A 24,898-nucleotide genomic window follows, 5' to 3' on the forward strand; every position below is an offset into this window, starting at 1 on the left:
GCCCCAGCAGCCAACAGCGTCTCTTTATAAGCCGCTCTGATGACTGTGCTGTGTAAAGACCATTATTTCCTTTTGTCCCGCACCGTCTTCTGTCTTTATTATTGCATAACAGAGGAGTAAATACAACAGATTCATCCTCTCTAATGACTTCCTTGTCGGCAGACCCTCCCTCGACACTGCGCTCCGGTTTGATTAATGTGGTGCGGTGAGTCCGAGCTGAAACACTGAGGGAGGACGGAGCAATGTGACAAAACAACAACAGGCAGAAAACAAAAAGGTTGTGAAGAGATCACAGGAGAATTGTACAAGGAGCGTCTTGTGTATCAGAAACATTAAGAATGTAATGTGCTATTACTCTGTGAGCTGCAAGCCTTCTTGCTCCAGGCTCGGCTGATAATAGAGCCAGGCTTAGGACTCGTGTGCAAGCGAACACACTGCAGCCGACAAGGGCCCTCGACATGTCGCAGCCTTAATACCAACCGCGCCCGCTGCTCCTTGGACAAAAATTGACATCGTCTGGAGAGCAAAGCAATCAGCCGACCCAGTATTACTGAGCATTTATGTCTGAGCCAAGCCCCGGCACAGCAAATCTTGACCTTAAAGAAGCCTGTTATTCCATTTTTCTTTCAGACAACTCAGTAACTCCCTGTAAGAGCAGCGGCTGGCGGGGATTTCCTGCAGGTTATCTGTGGGTTTAATTCCCTGATTCACCAATCTGTTTCCTCCTAATGCCACCAAGGACGAGCAACAGAAACACAGAGAGAAAAATCTGAGCAAAGACTCTGACGTCTGTTGATATATGATCCGGCACAAACACAAAGCTTCTGTTTTTCAGAGTAAATACTCCTGAGATCAACCACACAGCTGCACAGGTAAATGTAACGGTGAGCAAACTGTGACCTGAGGATCACAAACCAGAAACACTTATTAACTTACCAGCTTTAGTGGCTGCGGAGTCAGTCCTCCACAGTGTGCTATGAAAACTCTGTATGATCATTTAAAACCTGCAGATGGATTTTTTATTTTGAAGGGGTTGAGTCCCTAAACAAGAATAGACAGAAACAGGAAACTAAATGTGCTTGTGATGTTCTTTAAAGTTCAGTTTAGGTTCAGAAGATGAAACATAGTTTATTTTAAAAGTATATGTGTATGATGAGCAGTAAGACAAACAAAACATGATCATTCAGGGCTCAGCCCAAACTTTCCAGGGGGAGAGTTGCTTCCCCTTTTATAGTCTGGAAAAAAGTATATGCACTTTTTCCAACACATTTGAGATAGCTAGTGGAATGCCTAAAAATCCATATGATACTTGGAAAAACCATGATAGTTGCCATGGTAAAAATAATTGTGTAGAGCCAGCCTGTTCTCTTTCCCAACTCATCAAATACCGTTACTTTGTCAGTGATGTCGGCATCAGAGACAGACACGCAGACACTTCACATGGTGCGAACCGGGTGGCAGCAGTTTGCCATGCTGTCTGCAGCTACCATAATATAAAGAGTGAAAAAATTCATATAGGGCAGGTGGGAGGGATGATGGATGGGTCAAACAAACTCTGAACTTTCACCAGGGAGCCCGCTGTTCACATGTTGTACACATGTTGTAAGTGTATTTTGAAAAAGTCTGTGTGTATGTAATGAGCAGAAACTGTACATTTACTCTGAAAACAGAAGTGTATTTTGAAAAGACACAATGCAAGAAACAAACGTAAATTGACACAACATCCAAGAACATCCAAAACTGATGCAGGTGGACACCTAGCGTGTCATATTTTGACATATAGGTCCACTGACAAAGTGAGTTGGAATGAGAACATGTTAGTACAGCCTACATCCTAATTTATATCAAATTGTTCTTCAACTGTCTTCATCATTCTGAAACCACAACACAACAAATGTTGTGGATCACTCATTTTCACTCCTGTCATCTAAAAAGGGCAAAAATTGTCTGATGTTACCATTTTTCAGTGACAAAAGTAGCACCAAAATTTGGCTCAACATTTAGGGTCCATGTCATTGGTCCGACAGCCCATTGGTCTGACATCCCATTAGTCCAACGGTCGGCGGTGCTGAACGGCTCCCGGCGGGCGTATTTCTACCTTGATGGTGCACTGCGATCGGCTCTGGGTCAGCAGGGAAAGGCTTGAGGCGGAGCAGGCTCACAGCTTATGTGTTTGTCACTTTCTTTTTCATTTTAACCCACACCATGATCTTTTCCTGACCCTAACCAAGTGGTTTTTGTGCCTAAACCTAACCAGACCTTAACCACAGGGCATCATGATGATTTCGGAACAATGAGTTTAGTACGATCGGAACAATGGGCAGTTCCCATTATTTAGACCTATATTTGTCATACTATGCTGGAGTATGAATGAATTCTACAATTTAATACATCCCATAATAATCTGGGCTGCTGTGATTGCAAATCACTGAACAATGCCAAGTAAAGAACGGAATATTAGGCCAACAGAAGAGCACTTAAACTATTTTTTAGGAAACAACGAAGGGTAAACAACATGTCCATTTATTTTTATTTGAATGACACAAAGTTGAGGGTATTTTAAAATCGTAAAAGATTCAGGGCTTTTGAGAAAACATTCAGGGCCGGAGCCCCAGAGGCCCCCCCGCTCCACCTCTGCCTGTGACTCAGCTAACACCGTGGTCTCTGAGGTCACCTTTACACCTTGGGTTTGGTCAATTTGGTCCGGACCAAAAATAAATAAATGATGCATTGTTGCCTTGCAGTGCTGTAAAATTAGAGCAAGGGTTTGTTGTACAACTTCACCTTTTTCCAAGGTTAACTGAGAAGGGGAAAGTTGTAGAGATGAGACTGCAGCAGCACTTGAAGTGCTGTTAGAGGTCTAACAGTAAAGTTGCTCTGTACATTACAAGTGCTGCTGGAGTCTCACATCAGGTTTATTTTCCCACTGGGTTATCAAACCCTCCCGGTTTTGGGAGTTAAAGTTAGTTCATTTTTCTCTAAAGGCAATTTTACATGACTCTTTTTCGTCTTTGATCAGCACGAGACTCTTGTTTAAATCATTGGTACAAAAGACGAACAACAGATTTAGAAAATATCTGGGAATTTGATAAAAAGTCAAACAAACAAGTATGATTATAATAATATTCAATAAGAAGATGACTTTCAGAGAGAAAAACTTTAGAGAACAGTTTTGTCTGTATAAAACCTTTCCTTTCTTCACTCACTCACTCTTCTTTCTTTTCTTTCCTTCATTATTGTCTCGTTTGTTTTCCTGTCTTTCATTTTCTTCTTTTTGTGTCCTTTGTTCCTTCCTTTCTTGATTGCTTGCTTTGTCAGGTGATCTGACTGGGAATCAGATAGGAGGAGAAAGAAGGTTTTCATGCGACAGCTCACCTAAACTCCACATTTCCTCCTCCAAGTCTTTCCTCGACCTTGTGACCTTTCCCTCTGACGTCTGAGGAGAAGTGTAACTGAAAGAATTAAAGAGTGTCGTTATGTGTTTTTTTTTCTTGTGAGTCTTCGGCTGATGGCTCCTCTGGTGGTGTTTTGCTGCTGCATCCTGGGATCCTCCCGTCAGTAAACGCCTCCGGGGTCGACCCAGACGTTGAAGTAACGGCCTCTCCGGCATCATTTCAGCCATTAGAGCTGTGGACTCAGCCTTCGCTCAGAGGAGACGGCCTCATTTCCTCCGCCATCCTCCTTCTGGGAACACGAGGAGCAGTTTAAGTGATTTCTCTCTGAGCGTCCCCATAAGTGCAGCAAATATCCCCCTTTAAACCCTGTGAATTGTAAAACATGATACTCTGATGTTTCCTCTTTTTTTTCTCCGACGCGTCTTTTTAAAAAGCTCAGCGATCACCGCCCGCCATCCGAGGAGATGGGCTAATTAAATTGGTACTTTTTACAAGTCTTACTCAATAAATCTGAATAAATTAACAAGGCATTACTAAGGCTGCTACATTAAATTTGCATAGTGCATTTAATGAATATGCAACCGCGAGTGGAAAGGTCTGCCACTGTGAACCCCGGCGAATTAGCATAACTACTTCCAGCATGTTTCTTAAATAATGCTCTCATTTGCACATCACTGAGTTGGCTAATTCTGGCTTCGGTGAGGGCGGCCCCGTAATTAAAGAATCCCACTTTAATTTTTAATGAAGTTTATGTTACATCAATCCTGACAGTAATGAGGGGGATGTGGAAACAAAAAGGCTGCTAATAATTAAATTCACAAACCAGTTTGAGGGATAATAACTCCTGAGGAGAAATTACATGACTAATTATTAATTAAATATTCATAGTATCGTACAGCAGAGGCGGCGGTGATGGCGGTGGCTCGCTGTAAGCAGCCGCCTCCACGCCGGCGGAGCCCAGATGCCAAACGGCTTTTATCTGTGAAGGACTTGAGAGGCTCGTAACAGAGCTCCAGACTGTCATTAATTATAATGACCCCAAAAACAGGCTGTAATTGGTCGTTGTCTGTGGCGCTGTGATGTCAGCGGTGTGGCGGCTTCACACAGTACAAATCATAGAGAGGTAACACGAGATTGAAGCAGACTTAATACTGCAGAAAAAGCTCCAACTTATCCCATCATTTAGTCTGTTATTAAGCCTTAATTGTAGCTGACTGAGCGAAGAACATTAGCCATTGGGGTGTTTTCTGAGGTATTTTTCTTATTCTGTCTATTTATTTATTATACTGATAACTTGACTTGTGAAATATTCAATAATTGGACAGTTTTTTAAAAGACACCATGTAAAAAGGAAATATCTGCTTACATGTAAAAGCTAACAACTCAAAGACATCTCAGACATAAAAAGGAGACACTACAACACATTTTTTAAGCAAACCCAAAAAGGTTTAGAAACTTTGTCTCCTTTCAGAGGACAAGCAGGTGATAAACCTGCATTTTATTTTGAAGGACCTGTATGACATGTAAAAACCTGTTTGCTGAGACACAGCAGAGTAGCTAATAACCAACTAAAAGCCTGTCAGGCGGCTGCTTGTGGATAAAGTTATGTGTTGGAGTGACCTTTGACCTCTGTTTAACAGCAGTGGACTCAATATGAATCCATTTTAATGCAGCAGCAGTGAATTAATGGGAGGATCTCTGAGGAGGTGGAGACCCCGGCTGTGTTTGTCTCTCTGCCTCACACTGACTTTACTCTGAGAATACTAATATTGTAAAAGTCAAGTGCAGTTGATTCTAACATAATTTCTGAACGGATTTATCTCTTTAACTAGTTTGTGTATAGGATGCCAGTGCACCGGATGTAGACTGTGGCTATAAGCCTGCAATTGGCTGACTGTGTTGGCTGGCATTCTCCCCAACTTCCGCTATCTGCTTGTTACCATTTCCCTTCGCTATGGGAAACAGGTTTTGACAAAGACTTGGATCCTGCAATAACGCATGCCTGCTTTGCTCTTTCTGTGAACTGTAAAGATCTACAACCAATAAAGAGTCCCTGTTTGGCAGGGCTCACATGCCTGATGATGTTCTGTTTTCTGAAATGGCCAGCTGAAATTGATTTGCCACATCTTTAGAATACCATCCTTTTTGCGACAGGGGTCTGATGTCTGGCTGTCTCGGCTCCACACCAGATCAGCAAACTTTCTGTTGCTACCATCAGCAGAGCCGCTCTCCTCCCAGAGAGTAAGCCCAGTTAGTACAAGCTAACACAGTCCCAACAAACTTACACTATTACTGAAACGGTATCAGTAACTCTTAAACTCCTTAATAACTGTTAGGTAATGTTAGCAATGTTATGCTAACAGTTAGCCCTTTTACTGCCTGTGTTACTCTTGACACTGTTTTACAAGGGCACTGTCACTGTATCTTGGGCAACGCACTGCTCAGGTCGATTGTGATTGGCTCAGAGAAACAAAAACAATCCAATCAATTCCTATCTAAAAAGGGCTTATATTAACTCAGGTATTGTACTGTGGTACAAATTTGAGGTACTTTTGATAGTCAGCTCATACACTACGTAACATTAAAAATCTTGATATGATAGGCCTACATAAAAAAATGAAATGTGATACTGTAACATACTTGTGGCTTGCCGAAATAGGATTTCTCACTATCTTCACTATTCTTACAAACCGAACAACAATCCATATTGAAAATAATAATTTGTTCCAAATGAGCTCCACCTCAACCAGCGACAACAGTAAAATCCTGCTTTTAAATTAATGCATCAGTAATAATAATGTAATGATATACATAAAAGTATATAAGTCACAGAGGACATATTTTTTTACAGTGTAGTATTACTTTTACTGAAGAAAAGGAACTGAATACTTGCTCCACCACAGGTGTTGATCTTTATTAAAACTTAAAATTATGGAGCACTTTTCCACACAAACTGAAGGATGGATTGATGAACATGTGATACCTAGCCAGTTTGGTATTTTATATGCGCTATAGCTATAAGTATCACTGTTCACTTAGACTGAGTGTAAACATGTGAAGTATGTGTGTTATCTGATTTTTGATGCAGAGAGGCGTCAGACGCCTGGTGGCCAATCAGAGCGGACACTTGCTGCCATTTCTAAAAGTTAATTTGAGAGGTAATGAGTGCTGAGCTCCCGCTAATTCACCAGCACACTCTGAAATCCACAATCTGCAGGCGGAGGAGGTGGAGGAGGGCCATCCTGTCTTTTCTCATTACAGACTTGTGAAACATTCTCATTGCTCGTGTATTTAATTGAGCTGCAGAAATGCAACATCAGGAGGACTTGGGGATAAATAAGGAGCGTTCCCATTGGTCCCACTGAGGAGCTATTGATGTTCCATAAATCCCAGTCAGGAGAAATTTAATTGAGTTATACCACGCTGAATTACCTTGCATCTAAATGGCATCCAGGTCCAAGCAAATGGAATAATTAGGCCCTGGCCAAAATGTTATGGAGTGTTATCCCGAGTGACGCGGGGCCGCGGATATTCATGGATGTGATGCACTCGATTGGCTGCATTTATGAAGAAGCATATGAGATAACAAGGCCGAGCAGGGAGCACTTCATGAGTTCAGAGTCAAGATGCTGAAAATAACAGCTGCCTCTGTGGAGAGATGCCACACACACAACATTCACTCAGGATGTTCGTACAAAGCACTGCGTCTTATCTTCAATATTACAAATATAACCACCCTATAAACATGTTGTTAATTTCAACTTTAATAATTCATCATATTTAGATGTATTTAAGTGTATTTCTTCCAGATGTTTGCAGCCTCCAAAACCCCAAACTATCACACTGTTGTGTCTAAAAGCTTCTTCTTCACCGTGGGAACAGTAGTGGAAACAACCTGACCACGTTAGCTGTTCTGGCTTTAATTTGCACTTTTATCAGCGGATAGATTTTGGCAATTAATTATGGAATGGTAGATGTTTGAATTTCTATATATAAACTTTGATGAGAGGTCTTTAAATACTGTGTTCAAATGGTGTTTACCATGTTTACAAGAAGAGTCCATACGAACACCCCCCTCTTGTGGTATTCACGACCTCTTAAGGCCCTGACACACCAAGCTGACCACCAGCTATCGGTCAATTTTGAGCTGTCGGTGAGTGTCCACGACTCTCATTGGTGCGGTGTCTCACACCGTTGGCCCTGATTGGCGTTAGTCGAAGAAGTGAAGAGAGTAAACAAAGAGCTTCAGTCAAGAGGGAGTGAGACCAAAACAAACTTGTTACACAAGGTAAGATCATTTTTCTTAAGCCATTGAGCTCTTTAGCAGAAATGTTTTCTAATGTTTGTGTTGTTGTTCACTGGCTTACAGTGAACATGTTTTGTTCTTTCAACGCTGGATTGTGTTAAATGTTGAATGTGCTAACTTGCTAACCAGCGTCAAGATAGTCTTTCAGTCTCCCTTTCTGAATGACGATTACAGACTACTGCCGTCTGCTGGTATGGCGAGTTATTTCCTCTCATGCAGCCACAACAGGTATGTGCTCAGCCATTGGTTGAAGTCTTTACTGTTGTCATGTGCAACTTTTTGGCTGAGACATAGGCAATGTAAAGCGACGTAGCATTCGGCTTTCATTGCTGCTAGTTCTCTGAAGTCAGTTTGGTGTGTCTGGGCATTTAAATGTACATTTTTGGAGACCTCCATGTTCACAACTTTGTGTATACAATGTTGTAAGTATGAGCTTACATGTTCCATTTGAATGCAGCAAAAGTGTTCAGAGAAAGGGAAGGTCGATCATCAGCAATACCTATGACAACCGGAGAAAGTTAATTTCTAAAGGCAACCTAATCACCAGAATAAGTACTTTTCTGTGGAAAAATAAATAAATAAATATATGTCTCATATGTAGCAGATATGTTGAAACTTTCCATTTCTTTATCTTTCAGTTTTAAATTTTATGTTGTTACAGTGCTGTGGTTAATGTAGGGTTAGGGTTAGGCACAAAAACCACCACCGCTAGGGTTAGGAAAACATCATGTTTTGGCTTGAAGTACACAGTACACAGTGACACAGTGACAATTCCAGCCTTTTCACCAATGACAAGGCTGGAATTGTCACTGATCTCCAACAATGGTCTTCTACTTGCAAGCCTGCTTAGCAGCTGCCTCGCTTTGGTGACATGCCACCCACAATCCCCTCTTCCTCATGTAATCTGAACTACATTACTTTTATATTGATATTATACCCATGAAACATAAAGATGTAATATATCCATGGCTTGCAAAAATGTACAATTTAAACATTTTATTCTGGTGACTGGGCTGCTTGGAGAACTAACTAGCAGAGACACTGAACACATTGTCATTTCATACATCGTTACTGTAGAAAAATTCATACAGTTGCTTTATATTAGTGTACAGTTGTTTCCAGATATAAAGTTGCAGATTTCCTCTCTGCTGTGGTCGGTGTGGTCGGTGTGTTGGCAGCCTGGTGGAGTAATAATCTCTTAACGAGTGCCGACGCCTCATTCGCTGCTCTTCACAGACGCTAATCGCCTCCCTAATTAGCAGCTCTCCTGAAGACTGGCGCTCGTTTACTAATCAGCCTCCAATTTGCTTAATCAGCGGTTTAATTGAAGTAATCGCCTCCCGAACGCAGAGAGACACTCGAGCGTGAGTAGACACACACCTGCTGAACTCACAGACCCTGCCGGGAATCAAACCAGCGATGCTGGCAGCCTTGGTGCCTTGCTTCACAGATCCAGCCAGAGCACAGCAAACATCAACACAACACAACACCAATCCAATCCATCCGTCCGTTGATTAGCCGATTAACAAAACATTATCGGCAGTGATTTTGACTGGTGATTAAATATTTTGAGTTGGGTTTTTTTTTTTTTTTTTGTTTAGAAAAAAGTAAAAGCCCATATTCTCTGGTTCCAACTTTTACTGTTTGAATCTTTTCTTATATTTGATTGTATAGCTCAATATGTAATCCTGTGTCTCTGTGTCTGCTGGATGTGGAAGCAACTGTGTGATAACATGTGAACATCTCATACTTCATAAGATGATATGTTAGCTGTTTTGTCTACGGCTTATTTCAGGAATGCAGCTTTAACTTTTCCCATCAATGCTGAACGTGTCTTTGGTGTTTGGTAACGAGTCATGTGACCACTGAAAGTAAAAAATGGACAAATAAAGTGCAGATGTTCAACTGAAGCTTCCTGATGAAGACAATGCAGGCTGCTGAAAGTGGAACTGTGTTGGATTAGTTCACGAACAGACTCCAGAAGTGTGTATGATGCCCGCTGATCTCCTGACAGCAGGAGGGAAATAAGAGTGCTACCCAGGAGGTCAGGATTGTGTGTACTTAACTTTTGACCTTTCCTCTGAGTGTTTAAATGTCCATCTTCAAACATGGTGACTGGATGGAGGCTTGAGGAGTATATTGGTCAAATCCATTGCCTTGAATCATTTTTCAATCATTGCTCAATGTGAAGTTTTTATGTCTTAAATTCATATTTGTTGGTGGTTTGTTCCTTTATATTCAGACAGCGTGACCACCTCAGCTTGTGTCAGTCTGTTTCTGATCATTTTATTGAGGAAACTGTAATGTTCCTCACATTAATACATAAAACATGTTAAGTATTCATCATGTACATGGTTTAATGTCATCTGAGCTTTGACCAGAGCTGTGTCACCTCATCTTGTTTTGTCCTCTTCTTCTTCAGCAGGGGTTTAATGTTGTGTTCATACCGGGCATGGGTAAAACATGTACATGTGAAGTATACATGTAAAGTTAATGTAAAGACATGATAAGACATGAATTCCCACCAGTTGGTGCGATGGACGTGATAATGGCACTGCCTGGAGAATTCTCTCCATCAGCTGTTTATCTCCATCAACCAATGAACTCATATTCATTGGAAGTGGACAGAAATAAGCATTCAGCAGTTTAGATTTTATTTTGACTTTTTTCTGGAAACTTGGTTAAAATTTGTACTCAGTCAGGATAGAAATCCTCTTTTATTCCAGCAAAATTTGTTGGAGTCGAGACTTGGGTGTTATCTATTTTTTCATACCTTCATACTTTCCATACATTTCACCGGGGTATATGGTATATGATGATATGCTGAGGTCAGATAAACCTGGATTTACACCCAGGAACCCACTGAATGTGAAACTGACCGTGTAAAGTTATTTTTAAAAAGACTGCAGTCTGAAGAGCAGAAACTGTACATTTCCTGTGAAAACAGAAGTGTACTTTGAAAAGACATAATGCATGTAACACACGTAATTGACAGTGAAATTGAAACGAAGACATTTGACGAGTTCGAATGAGAACGCATTGGTTATCCCCACCGCTCACAGTCACCATCTTTCTCATCTCAGCTGCCTTTTCCACCAGAAGAGACTGGCCTCTGGTGTTGTGTGTTGTGCACGACGATACATCACCTCAATACAGCATCTCCGAATCACTTTAATAGAATTGTGTGAATTATAACTTAAGAATTTCTAAATAAATGGACCTGCACTTGTATAGTACTTTCTAGTCTTCTGACCACTCAAAGCATTTTAACATTCATGTCACATTCACCCATTCACACACACATTCATACACTGGTAGCCAAGGCTTAAACATAGTCACACGCCAATGGAACAGCCATCTTGCCTAAGGATACTTCCACATGTGGACTGGAGGGGCTAGAGATCAATCTGCGAATCCGATTTTTGGTCACCCCTCTGTTGGGGTACCTAACACACAGATCTGGCACTGGTGGAGCTGTGAACACTGCAGTCCTTTGATTGGTCAATAGCAGACACTCACTCTGTTCAGGGCTGAGTTGTGGCTGGTTTTGAGGCTTATGTAACCACTGTTCATACCGTGACAAGTTTAACATAGATTAGTAAATCATAACTATAAAATGAAGGGATGTTTTACTGTCTCTTGCAGCAGCTGCAGACTAAGAAAAAAAATATTCACCGAGCCGACTTAAGGTGGAATGTTTACTTTAATGTTAATCAATGCATGAGCTGATGATGTGAATCCATCAGCACACCTTAAATTTCAATATGACAACTTTGACCATTCTATGAGTTTTTGTTGTCTCTCTTGGGTGACACACACTTTTTGTAATGAGTGGATCTTCAAGCCTTTAAATATATATATTATATATTATATATTGGACCGGATTATTAAAACTGCATATATTCTAATCCTCACTGGAAAAAAAACAAAACAAAACAAAACAAAAGCGTCACAGAGCGTTGTTCCTGTGGGCTACGGCAACACTAAACCCCTGTGCTTGCCTGAGAAGGGTTAGAACCCACAGTTTTTAAATATCCCATGGAGAGAGACTCTCACTGCAGCCTGTTCTATTTTATTCTGAAAATGTCGGAGTGCGACCCCGTTCTGTGGACGATAATTGAGGTGCAGACTTCCCTCTGTCCATCAGCGATGAGGAAATACAGTGAGTGCTGGATGGAGCAGTGAGTGACAACAACCCAGTCCACATTAAACAGTATTGTCTGCGGTGAAAACACAAAAGGGACTTAGGGTCTAGGTGCAATGTCTAGAGTTACTTTTGGCTACAAAGGTACCATACCAAAAGTGTTTGGAGGAAATGGGGCTTTTGAGTCCACAGCATGTCCCCACCCTCAGCCCACAGCTCTCTTTTGGTTTAGTCCTGCTGATGTCTGAACAAGTAGAGAAAGTTATCAGACGCTATAGGAACATTCCCATATAACTGGGACTTTGAACCACATTGTAATGCGCTGGTGGTGTTTGCGGGGCGGGTCTCTTCTGCTCCTCTATCAGCCCCCCCTACTGTATCCCCTATGCCCCTCCATATTCAAACAGTGTAATTGAGTGATTTACATTGTTTTGAATTCTCTCCCCCTCCTGATAAATCAGCAGCTTTAATGGAGGCCACCAGCTCTGACTGGGGGCGGTGGTGGAGGCGAAAGGGGGGGGTGGGGTTGTAGGCTGCGTGCTGGGTGGTAACGGCCATGACACATTCAGTGGCACCCATTCATTTATTTCATAATAAGGGCCCGGCCAACCTGCAGTGGCGGCAGCAGCAGCGGGGGGGGTCGTCATTAATCCGTCACAAATTGGAGCCACGGCAGTGCTCGATGAGTCGACACCAGAGGAATATTTAAATCTGTAACAGAGGAAACACACACAGGTTCAGGTTATTTAGTTTGATGTTTAATACCTGTACACTGAGCTCATCATGGTATGTGGTTACCAGTGTTTACCGACATGATGACATGGTGAAAAAACAACAAACCAAAGACAGTAAACATGGATCTTAAATTTTATTTCCTCTCTGTCATTTTAGAATTATTGTTACAAGAAAACACAGAAGAAATCTTTGCAGCAGTGAAATTGAGAAACCGCTCTAAGACATTAGAATTTTGTTTAAGTGAAAAACAAACAGGACAAACTGGATTTATTTCCTCTAAGTGAACACAACACTAACACTGTAATGCCTGTACATTGTACATGTGTACAGGCATTACTTTTCTGTTACATGTTCACATGGTAAAATGTCCAGATTGCGACTGAACAATTGCAGGAACTATAAATTTGGCCGAACACATCTTTAACTTTAAACTTTTATCAGACTTCAAAACACCACACAGCACATTATAGTACGATATGATGAGACTTTAGATGTTATTGTTGACTTAATTGTCCTAGGAGGGAATCTGCACATGTTCATATCTCACAGGGAAAAACAGAAACTGTGGACATATAGTCATGTAAACACATCCATGCTCCTAAAAACTTCACGTACATTATAAACACATAGCCTCAGTGTGGCAGTTTGTTCAGGGCTAATTTGGCAGAAGGGACAAAGTTGATGCAGCCACACAGCAGTGATGTGAAGAGTGTGAGCTCTGTTATTGAGGTGTGAGAGGACAGGTGGAGGAAAGCGGATGACTCTGATACTGCTAGGTTTGTTTGTGTTGGTGACAGTCAGTGAGCTGAAGAAGCAGTTTTGTAAAGCAACAACAGGAGGTGAAGTTAGGGGTGACAAGGAGTCTTTGCTGTCTTCATGTAAGAACATCAATGGCGTGTTGGTGGATAAAACTGAGTTTGAGAGTCAATAATGAGTCCAAAATACTTGATTTTCATTTTGTACATTTTGGTCCCATTCAGAATGAAATAGAAGATAAAGCAGGGTATGCTTTGGGCGTGGCTACCTTTTGATTGACAAGTCGCTACCATGACAGTGTTGTCAGGTTCTCAGTCAGATCCACTCCTCGCTCCTCCACAGCACCGCCCTTTTAAGACAGTCACTCCTGGCTCCAAAAGTCCAAGATGGCGACTGCCAACAAACCAATGGGTGATGTCACAGTAGCTACATCTACTTCTTTATACAGTCTATAGAGCAAAGAAGGAAACCATGTGATATTGTTTAGAGTTCCATGAGGTTAAGTGACCTTTTGTGGTTTCAGCTTAGCTTCACCAAACTCCTGCCTGAGTGAAAACACCTGTTTGGGTGTGCAGGGCCTTCAAGGATTCTAACATCTGTCTGCCTGTTCAACACTTTGGTTCAGAGCAACATCTATCCACTGCCACTGGTTATTTTTACATGAAAATCTGCTGTTGACTCTCATGTTCCCCTGAGGATGTACTACAACTTATCGGCTCTCCATCTGCCTCCAACAACGTAAAGTGCTCAGTGTGTGTGCGTGTGTGTGTGTGTGTGTGTGTGTGTGTGTGTGTGTGTGTGTGTGTGTGTGTGTATGGGTGTGTGTTCGTGCTCTGCCTCCTTTCTAACTCTGGGTGCAGCTGAAGTGTTGGGGGATGATGAGGAGCGTGCTGAAGCACCCCAGTCACTGCTACTACTCTGCATTTTAAAACCCCCAAAACACACACACACACACACACACACACACACACACACACTCACAGTTCTCACCGCTGCAGCTCAGGCGGTTGTTTCACCAAGCTGCAAGAGTGTTTCCTGATTTTTAAAGAACGTCATATTTCAGGAAAACAAAATTATCAGCACCAGATGTTTGTTTGTTACTGACAAAACAACGCATCAGACATTATCTGTTCATTTTTCTCTTGACATTAATCCAATCCTGTGAACCGACAGATCCTCCTCACAAACCAAAGAACGCTGACATAAGTTGGTCTTTTGGTCACAAACTTTGTGACCATTGTGAGGCCAGTGAGCAGCTGTTACATGGAACTACTGAGACTTGTTTTTTAATAAAAACATATATTTACGACGATTTACGTCTCCTGTAGGGACCAGTGGGCTCGGTATTGGGAGATAGGAGTCAGAAAGTATTGAGAGACTGGCTAACACATTGTTGGTTTGAATCCAAACATGAGATTTGTAGACAATAAGAAAATAAAATACTGAATGAGTCCAGACCTATAGATTGTAATAGTTTTAGTTTGGATTCTTTACGGGAGGTTTTTGTTATTTTTTTTGTGCCACATAAAAGGATGTAAATGTTTTGGGTTTTTTTTTAACTCTGACAACAACACTTAAATAGTGTCCATTATATCCATCTCACATTTCCCAACTGTGTATATCTGCTCAATTTAAGACTTGAACATCTTAATTGTTTCTGCACTGTCCTCCTGAGGCAACTCTGTCTGCTAGAAGTGATGTTTTTAAACTTTAATACTTCAATATAAAAAAGCCCCTTTTATGGCGATATGATACACCACCGGGTGGTGTCATAAACTGATGCTGCCTGGTGGTGTATCATACTGCTGTGAAAGGTATAAGGAGCTGAAAAGTCCCTAAAGGACAGGAGGGGCAGTTGATGGGCTTTCAGCCACAGACCCACTGTTTGCTTCCCATGTTTGTTGCCTAAACTTAACCACGTGCTTTTGTTACACAAGGAAATACGAGGCATTTTGCACACACTGTAAGTCTATTTTGAAAAAGACAGTAGACATCTAACAAGCAGAAACTGTACATGTCTTGTGAAAACAGACATGTATTTTGAAAAGACATAATGCATGTAACAAGTATGAATTGACATCATATGTAGACATGAAACTCCACAGATCAAGCGGTGATATTTGACACGTTGGGATGAGAACATGTTTTCTGCAAAACACAAATACGTTACATTTGCACATTTCATATGAATTATATCAGCGTTTCTCATGCGAGTTAGGGTATGAGCTGACTTTGTCATCAGGAGGTGGAGGCAATGGTGGATTTGTCACCTCAGCAAGTTTCCTTACCAAGCTGCAAACCGTTGTTTATCGAGTTATTTATCGAGTCATTGTTGTGTTTTCAGTGGATTTTTAGCCACCAAATGTGGGTGTTTTATAGTGAGCTGTCACTGTGTTTCCACCGGGGATAGTGCCATAAAAAGCAGGTATGTTCAGCAAAACATGATGTTTTTAGAGCAATAACCAAGTGGTTTTTGTGCCTTAACCTAACCACACACTAAGGACAGCGTTGTTGAAACATAAAGAGATGCAGAACAACATACACTACATGATAATGTACAAATGTAACAATACCAACATTTATTCTGATTGGGTTGCTGGTGTGGTTAAAGTTTGGGAAAGTTTGGGTAAGACAATGCAGATGGAGCTCTTGGTGAAGTTCTGTAAAGACTGTGGTGTCTCTGGTGTGATGATCCAACCCTGTCCAAATACTACCAGTTTATTCTGTCACGTTTTGTTATGTTGATCAGCAAAATTCAGGCAGCAAAATATATTTCTTGTTGCATATTAGTACGATATAAATGTAACTTATACCAACTAATTATGGTATTTAAAAGTTTTAATTGTAATATGTTGTAATTTTCCAGCTATAATCATAATCAAGTAAATACAAGGACGAGGAAGTTACTAATATACATTTGAGACTTTCTTTATTCAGATTTGTTGTTGATTTTATTATTAATTGGCACAAAGAAAAGCTTTGAGGAAGACTGACATAAAACAACAGATGTTGTTTAATATTAAGAAGCCAAAGTCAGCTGTGGGTCTGGAAAAGGATCTGAGTCTCTAGACTTAAATTCACTCAGTTGCACCATAAACAAGGTCACATGACTTCCTGGTTTAATACTGAATATTTTGTCATCCTGACTTTGGTCTATTCTGACATTTATTTCCTGTCCGTCCTGGAATAGGGATCCTTCTCTGCTGCTCCTCCAGAGCTTTCTCCCTTTTTCTTTTAATGTCTAACTTTTTGGAGGAGAGTTTGTCCTTTTCTGAATCGAGGGTCTAAGGACAGAGGATGCCTTATGCTGTACAGATTGTAAAGCCCTATTCAGATTTGTTGTTGATTTTATTATTAATTGGCACAAAGAAAAACTTTGAGGAAGACTGACATAAAACAACAGATGTTGTTTAATATTAAGAAGCCAAAGTCAGCTGTGGGTCTGGAAAAGGATCTGAGTCTCTAGACTTAAATTCACTCAGTTGCACCATAAACAAGGTCACATGACTTCCTGGTTTAATACTGAATATTTTGTCATCCTGACTTTGGTCTATTCTGACATTTATTTCCTGTCCGTCCTGGAATAGGGATCCTTCTCTGCTGCTCCTCCAGAGCTTTCTCCCTTTTTCTTTTAATGTCTAACTTTTTGGAGGAGAGTTTGTCCTTTTCTGAATCAAGGGTCTAAGGACAGAGGATGCCTTATGCTGTACAGATTGTAAAGCCCCCCTGACGGATTTGTGATTTGTGACTTGTGACATTGGATTGTATAAAATAAACTGACTAGACTTAGCATTTGACTTTTGTGCTGCAATTTTTCAAAAAAATGAATGCTTTCCTGTGGAGACTGGAGGTGTGAGGCTAGGTGGAGTCATATCTGTGTCTCATAACAAACTGTAACACTCAGTGAGGAAGGTTTGAGCCAAAAGGAAATCTCTGTCATTGACACTGAGCTCTCCGGGAGACCTCACTGCATGCAGGACAGCACTCAGGTGTTTGTGTATGTGACAAGTAAACTCTGCTTTACTGGATGCAGGACAATATTAGCAGTGTGTTCGTCCGGGTGTCCATGGATTCTATAGTTGTGTTTCGTCTGACTGCAACCTCTGCAAAACAAAAAACAAATGGGTTCATACAGTCTGTAGACGACAACGTATCTTCATTATGTTTTCTACTCAGCGTGTTTGCTCTCGCCTGACATCACACACGCACACACAGAATCCCCCTGCTAATTAATTGACAGCTTGTTGAATTGTCATAACTGTTAAAGTTTAATGTTACAATCTGCTGCTTATTATTATTATTATCATTAGTATAATTACAATAATATTCATTCATTTTGTCATCATTACTACTCTTAGTTTTTGTGAAGTTCAGACACAGTAGTAATAAATGTTGTGTTTAATTCAATTTGGTGCAACTTTATTTATTCCTGTGAGGACAAGTGTGTGCAGCAGCTCACTAGCAACAGATGGACAAAGAAAACACTGTTAACCACAAAACTAAAGATAATCAAAAGCTATATGCTCAAAAACATATTAATACAATACTAATCTATAAAATGTGCTCAGAAAGATCTGATGCTGTTTGACTCCATTCATCTTTGGACAAAACTCTGCAGGCTGTTTCTGTCCTACAGCATTCAATTATCTAGCTTAGGTTTTCAAGAAAATATACATTCATAATATTAGTATTAATATTTCTTTTTTACTATAGGGATTACATAAGGATGATTATACTGATATTGTCTTGCTCTCTGATTGGCTGCAGTGTAACCAATCATAAACCTCTGGCAGGATGACAGAGAGGCTTTAAAATTTAAACTCTGATCTTCATTTCCATAGCTGGTGTGCAAACATTTACATTAAATGTAAAAATCAGTCACTCGCCCCCCTCCACCTCCTTCAACTGTTTCCCCTTTGTTTGCTTGTTTGTTTGTGTGTTTGTTTGTTTATCTTAATATTGGGTGTATTGGGGGGCGTCATCATTTATATCACATTAAAGTGACACTATTTAAATGTATAATAATGCTAATAGGCCTAATTGTATAAATTGTAGGTTGTATAAACTGTATAAAGAAAACGTATTCAAGGCAACACAAAGCTAAAACAAACTGCAGGTTATGTTAATACAAATAAATGGGTAAATGTTACACTTTAACTAAGTAAAGAAAACTAATAATAAATAATAATAACTAATTAATAAATTATTTCATTTTCAATGAATTACAAAATAGAAGCATTTCCGTGTAAAGGTACAGGAAGAAGATTTAAACACAAGCTGAGAGAAAACTGTAACTAAGAATTAACAATTTTCTTTTAATTTAACTATTTTTAATCTTCAGAAACACAAAATTCGTTTTTCTTAAATGATAATAAAATTATTGCAACATTTTAAAATAATGAAAACACACCATATGATAGCCTAATGTAGTGGAAATATGACAGAAATGAACTCATAAATCTACAGTAAAAAAACTAAACCGAAATGCATCCGATAAAAATATTTGAATGATAAATAATCTATAACAAAAACAATAATTATAATAATGATAATGACGGTGCTGTATAATTGAAACTCTCTCTGATCTGATGAACTCTTAATTGAATGTTTCTCCCCATCGTCGCTCGGCTGCGGAGTGTGTGTGTGTGTGTGTGTGTGTGTGTGTGTGTGTGTGTGTGTGTTGTCGGAGCGTGTCCCTGCATCCTGAACGCTCTCCGTCAGATTATCAGCTCACAGGTCAAAGGTCAGACGTGTGAAAGTGGCTGTTTGGTGTCACCCCCTCCTCCCCCCGCCCCTCCTCTGTGTCCTCTGGGAATATTAAAACCTCCGGCTCCTCCAGTTTAAATCCTCCCTCAGAAACACTGACACACAAACTGTCTGCTGCCGTTTGTCACCACTCATTTATCTCATGTCATATGAAATACAATAAAACATATGCTGCCCTTTGGAGACACAAACAAAACGGAAAAAAAAATTAAGCACAAATATTACCAGCTGTTTTTTAAATCACGTCACAATGATGTTATAATACTGTCATGATAACTAACTAAAAAAAACAACCTCGGATTTAATGTTTGTAGTTTTGACCATTTTGTTTTTCTGAATATGTTTGAATAATAATTCTGTCTTTAACTCTTCACTGTTTATTAATTATTGTCTCGTGAATCAATTAAATCAATCAGTCCATCAATTAACTAATGACTCTCGCACATAATTAAATTGCTTATTAAACATTATAAGTGTAATAAATTAAGTCTGTCACATGACACGTACTTGGTTATTTATTATTGCGTGATAGCGATTATAATTGTAATCATGCTAATAATAAAGCCGGCGAATTTCCATGCTTACTTTGATTTATAGTAACAACAATAATAATGGTGACAATAAGATAATTTTGTCCCGCGTGCGTGTGCGCAACGTAAATTGTCCTCAATAAATTTACTTTTTTCACAACAGAAAAACTTAAAAACTGAAGTTCTTTAAAGTTCGCAGAAGATAAACTCGCGTCGCTCTGGATAATAAAATGCTGACTTTAAAGATGTGTAATATTTTAAACTAATAACTTGTTTTGATTTAATTTTAAAATACTGATAATACTATTACAAAAACTACTACTAATAATAATAATTAAAAGCAAAACTGAAAAAAAAAACAATGAAGGAAAAAGTATAAAGTGTCTGAAAATAGGCTACATAAAAGAACTGAAATGAAGCTTCATCAGTTCGCTGTTATCTCTATAATGATGGAGTGCTTTAAGAGTTCATCAAAGGCAAAATTAGACATTTATATTTAGCGATTTAAAATCCGTATAACGAGTTAATTTAGTCCCTCAAATAAAGCCTTAATTACTCCATCTGTGTCTCAGTCCGTTACATTTAGTGGTAAAAGTCTTTTTAAATACGTAAAATTGAGGAGTCAAATTCAGCGGCTGGAGGAAATTTAACATGTTCGCAAAAACTGGGAGATGATGAAGCAAATTTCAAGTTTCTTTTAGAGGATGTTGGCTTCATTCAGTGTGATAAAGTCCTGTAGTAAACATCACTGAAGACCGATTTGGGAACGCGCAACAAAGAGATGGAGTTCACTTAGCCTAAATTCAGCCATTTAAAAGGCCGTTAATTTATCACGGTGTGTGTGCATAAATTAAGAGATCATTAAGGTGTTTTAAACATGTTAAGAAATGATTGCCCAATATTGAGATTGTTTTAAATCCATCTTTATTTCATCCTGACGATCATTTGATGTGGTTGCAGCAGGCTGAGTGCAGCAGCTTCAGATCTGCTGTGAAAGAAAAAAAAACGACATAAAACAGAAACAAAGCAAATTGCTATTAAAGCCGCTCAAACAGCAGCTCTCAGCGGCTCTATTTGTCAATGCAAATTGGTGAGGGGCACCCAACACCCCCCTCCGTCCACACACACGAACACACACACATACACACTGTGCCTAAAATGTTGCCAAACACATCAACATACCTCCACAGAGCGCAGCGCAGCTCCGTCACAAACATCCCCGGAAATCAGGCTTCTCTGCTCGGCGTTTCTCGACTCTTTTTGCCGCCGCTTCTTCAAATGAAAATGACTTGTGTTGGCTCAGTGCGTCCATGTAAATACGTGTAAATGAAACCACACTGTGCCCCAGTTTCCCCCCCGAGTCCCCTCCCTCCCCCTCCTCCTCCTGTCTATGATCATGTGATGGTGAAGAAGTGGCCCATTAATGAAGCTCCTCTCCAGGGGTCTTTTCTGCTCCTGTCACCGCCGTCCAGCCCACAGACGGGACAGACCGAGAGAGGGACATGGAGGAGGCAGCAGCAGCCGCTTAGCGCAGCTCAGCAGCGGGGCAGGAGGAGGACGTACACCGCGCTGCACCTGCCGGGGACCCGCAGCTGGCAGACAGGGTAGAGACGAGGAAGCAGCGGCTTCTAGAACTTTTCCTCAACTTGAAGGCGGAGTTGTGGCTCCAGCAGTGTGCGTACAAGCCAGGACCATGTGTGCCAAATACCAGGCAAGTTTCTTTTCGTGCGTAACGGTGTTTTGAAGAGTTGGAACTGTTTGGACAAAGTTTGTAAAAAGTGAGGCGAGTCTGTTCTGCTCTCTGCAGACTGAGAGTAAACTTATCCCGGCCCGGCCCGGTCCGGCCCGGTTCAGCAGAATAATGCCTCGCCCGGGGAGGAACACGTACAGCGACCAGAAGCCTCCATATTCTTACATCTCCCTCACGGCCATGGCCATCCAGAGCTGCCCGGAGAAGATGCTCCCCCTCAGTGAGATTTACAAGTTCATCATGGACCGGTTCCCGTACTACCGGGAGAACACGCAGCGGTGGCAGAACTCTCTGCGGCACAACCTCTCTTTTAATGACTGTTTTATTAAGATCCCCCGCAGACCGGACCAGCCCGGTAAGGGCAGTTTTTGGGCTCTGCACCCGAGCTGCGGCGACATGTTTGAGAACGGGAGTTTTCTGCGGCGCAGGAAGCGTTTTAAAGTGGGCGGCATGCAGGTCACGGACCCGCTGGCACCCAGCAAGCCGCAGGATGCCGCCCATTACCTGCAGCAGCAGGCCAAGCTGCGTCTCAGCGCGCTGCACGCGGCCGCGCACCTCCCGCAGATGCCGGGCGGATACAACCTGAGCTCCGTGTCTCAGCCATCCAGCTTCAAACACCCGTTTGCCATCGAGAACATCATCGCCAGAGAGTACAAGATGCCGGGCGGGCTCGCGGCCTTTTCCACCACCGGGTACCCGCTCCACAACCAGCTGACCCCGGCCTGGCCGCACATGTACGGCTCCGGGATGATGGACACCGCGGCTCCCATCTCCATGGCCAGCGACTACTCCGCCTACGGCATGCCGCTCAAGTCCATCTGTCACGGCGGACAGACTCTGCCCGCCATCCCGGTGCCCATCAAACCTACGCCCGCTTCAATGCCGGGCCTGCCGGGGCTGCCCACACACATCCCGGCTTTCCTGGCGAACTCTCCCCAGTCTCTGAGCCCCACCTCCCCGCAGACAGCCACCGGTCAAAGCAGCCCGGCCGCGCCCGGAGAGGCGCTGTCCTCCCCGGCATCTGCGGCGTTGCAGTCCACGGTGGCGGTGCACTGACTGGAATCTGACTTTGTTCTCTTTTTTTATAAAGGAAAAAAAAAAACCTCTGCGAAAGGGAAAATGACGAACTTCTTCAACTCCAAAGCAGTGTTTCATCTCCAGGACACAAAGTGTCGAATGCGAGGATGTGCGTTAATTATTAGGATATTTCTGTCGGTTTTGTTTCTCTGAAAAGAAAGAAATTCATCCATCAAACGTGAACATGTTTTCCCCATCTTGTGAAGAAACAGCAGGTTGACCTCTGGCCTCCAGCAAACAACACAAATATCATTTAGGAAAAACATTAATTTGTATTTCTTGTGAAACAACGTTATTTCAGAATTATGACAAACAAAAATCATTTAGACAGTTTAATCTGTTTCTCTCCACATTCCTTCACAGCAGACTGACTTGGTGTTACCGGTCGGATCGTGTCGTGACAAATTATCCGGATCTTTTGTGTTTGAAGCCTTTTCTTCTCAAACTGAAAGAAAGCTCTCAGATTAATGACTCTTAAAGATTTGTTTCCACTTCACTTCAGCCTCTCTGCTGTTTCCTTTCTGCTCCCGAAACAAAAGTGAAACTTAAAGGCAAGTTAGTTTTTCAACTTGCAGGATTTTCCTTCCAAAAGTTTTAACGCAACAGAGCACGAGAGGAAAATCTTCATAAAAATGCAAACAGCATTTAGTGAACCAAATAATTACCCAGCCGTTTTTTCCTTTTTTTATTATTATTATTAGTATTATTTTTTGTAATTGATATGAACAATCGCAGAGATAAAAAAAAAAAAAAAGATTAAATAAGACTTGAAATCATATATTTATGTCAGAGGTTCAGCATAGTTTAAAAAGAAAACCACTGGAGATATCTGACCATGAATGCAAGGATCTACTGTCTCTGATGCACTTTTTAAAATATGAAATCTAAATGGTTTTTTTTTTTCAGTAGCTGACAGCCGTGTTGGTTTAATTTAAAGTTTTTTTGTTTGTTTTTTTTAAACGCTGTGGTGTTCAAATGACCCGCTGTCTGTGTATTTGTACTGCTGCATGCTCCTGCTGTCTGAAAAAGTAAAATAATTCCGTGTTTGTGAGTTTCTTGGGCTGAAAGCATAAAGCATGAACATCAACAACGGGCTTTTTATTCCCTGCGCTCTGTCTGCTCATCCAGATCCATTAAAAAAACCTTCCTGGGAATAAAAACACCAAAAAAGTAGTGAAGAGGCCTGTTATTCACACACACACACACACACACACACACACACACACACACACACACTGAGTCAATTTTATTCAATTTACAAATTGTTTTTTTTTTCTGGAAGATTTTAGGCCTACATTTCAGAGATTTCTTCTAGGGAAAATGTAACTTTTCACTCCATTAATCTGACAGCTGAAGTCACTGGTGACAAAGCGAATTAAGATTTCACATTTATCATGGGATTGCGTAATATGGCTTTTGTCTGGTAAAAATATTGTATCTTCAAAATGTCCAGTTTTCAGGAGCTCTGTTTCTGCTTGAAAACTGCTTGTGACTTTTAGATATTCTGGCTCACTGTTACTTCAGGTATCATGAAACTTTGACCACATGTCGAGATGTGCTCCATGTTTTTCTAAGAAAATTCAATTTGACCAAAATCTGAACTACGGATGTACATTTTCAATTTGTTCTAATGATCTCTAAAAAATAAACTACCTAAAAAACTTTTTAGATAATAAACATTTATTTTTACAGTTAGAAAGCTGCAATTTATCAGCAATAGTGATTGATTACATTGTGATAATTATATGTCTATATTTGTTTTGTCCATATTTCCCACCTGTTGGAGAATTTCTCAACATGTAGAGACAAGTTCTGTTTGTAAATCCTTCAGCTGATCTGAGAGCTGGAAAATCCCCAAACTGAAGGTACAGGATATGTACCAGAGACACTGACACTGTCAAATATTTGACATTAAAATTAACAGGCCCCAAATTATGGGCCGTAAGAGTTACTGTAAACTGTGACTGAAGCTGCGTGCTGTTTTAAAATGACTATAATGACATATTCTGTATGTTCACATATTAACTGTAACAGTGATGCAGCACAGGAGAAAGACATTTTCATTTGAACAGATATTGTTCAATTTAATTTGTAAGTGTCACACACCTACAGAACACAAAACGTTTTAAATAATTATTCAGTAGTTTAAAAACAGTGTCTTCAAATATTGACAAAACTCATTTAAATGCACGTTCACATTTGGTGAAAACAAAATTAAAAAACTCCAATCTCTTAACGAATTAGTGTCCTCACTATGTTACATAACCACACAGCAGAGACTGTGAAGTCATGAGTTTTCCAGCAGCAGCGGACACTGCTGAAACTAAGATGCAGTGGTGGAATGTAAATGCCTATACTTATGTGCAAATTTGAGGTACTTGTACTTTACTTGAGTATTTCCATTTTAAGATTTAATTCATTATATTTATGACAGCTTGT

General features: G+C 40.7%; 1 protein-coding gene across 1 annotated transcript; it reads left to right on the forward strand.

Moving 5' to 3' along the window:
• The first annotated feature begins 21,077 nt into the window (after positions 1-21,077).
• LOC125901185 (forkhead box protein B1-like) lies at positions 21,078-22,438 on the forward strand. The gene has a single exon (XM_049596719.1). It carries the CDS (start codon positions 21,494-21,496, stop codon positions 22,436-22,438), a length of 945 nt encoding a protein of 314 aa, XP_049452676.1. The 5' UTR covers positions 21,078-21,493.
• Positions 22,439-24,898: the final 2,460 nt, after the last annotated feature.

This window comes from Epinephelus fuscoguttatus, linkage group LG2, assembly GCF_011397635.1.
Source record: "Epinephelus fuscoguttatus linkage group LG2, E.fuscoguttatus.final_Chr_v1".
Taxonomy (NCBI): Eukaryota; Metazoa; Chordata; class Actinopteri; order Perciformes; family Serranidae; genus Epinephelus; species Epinephelus fuscoguttatus.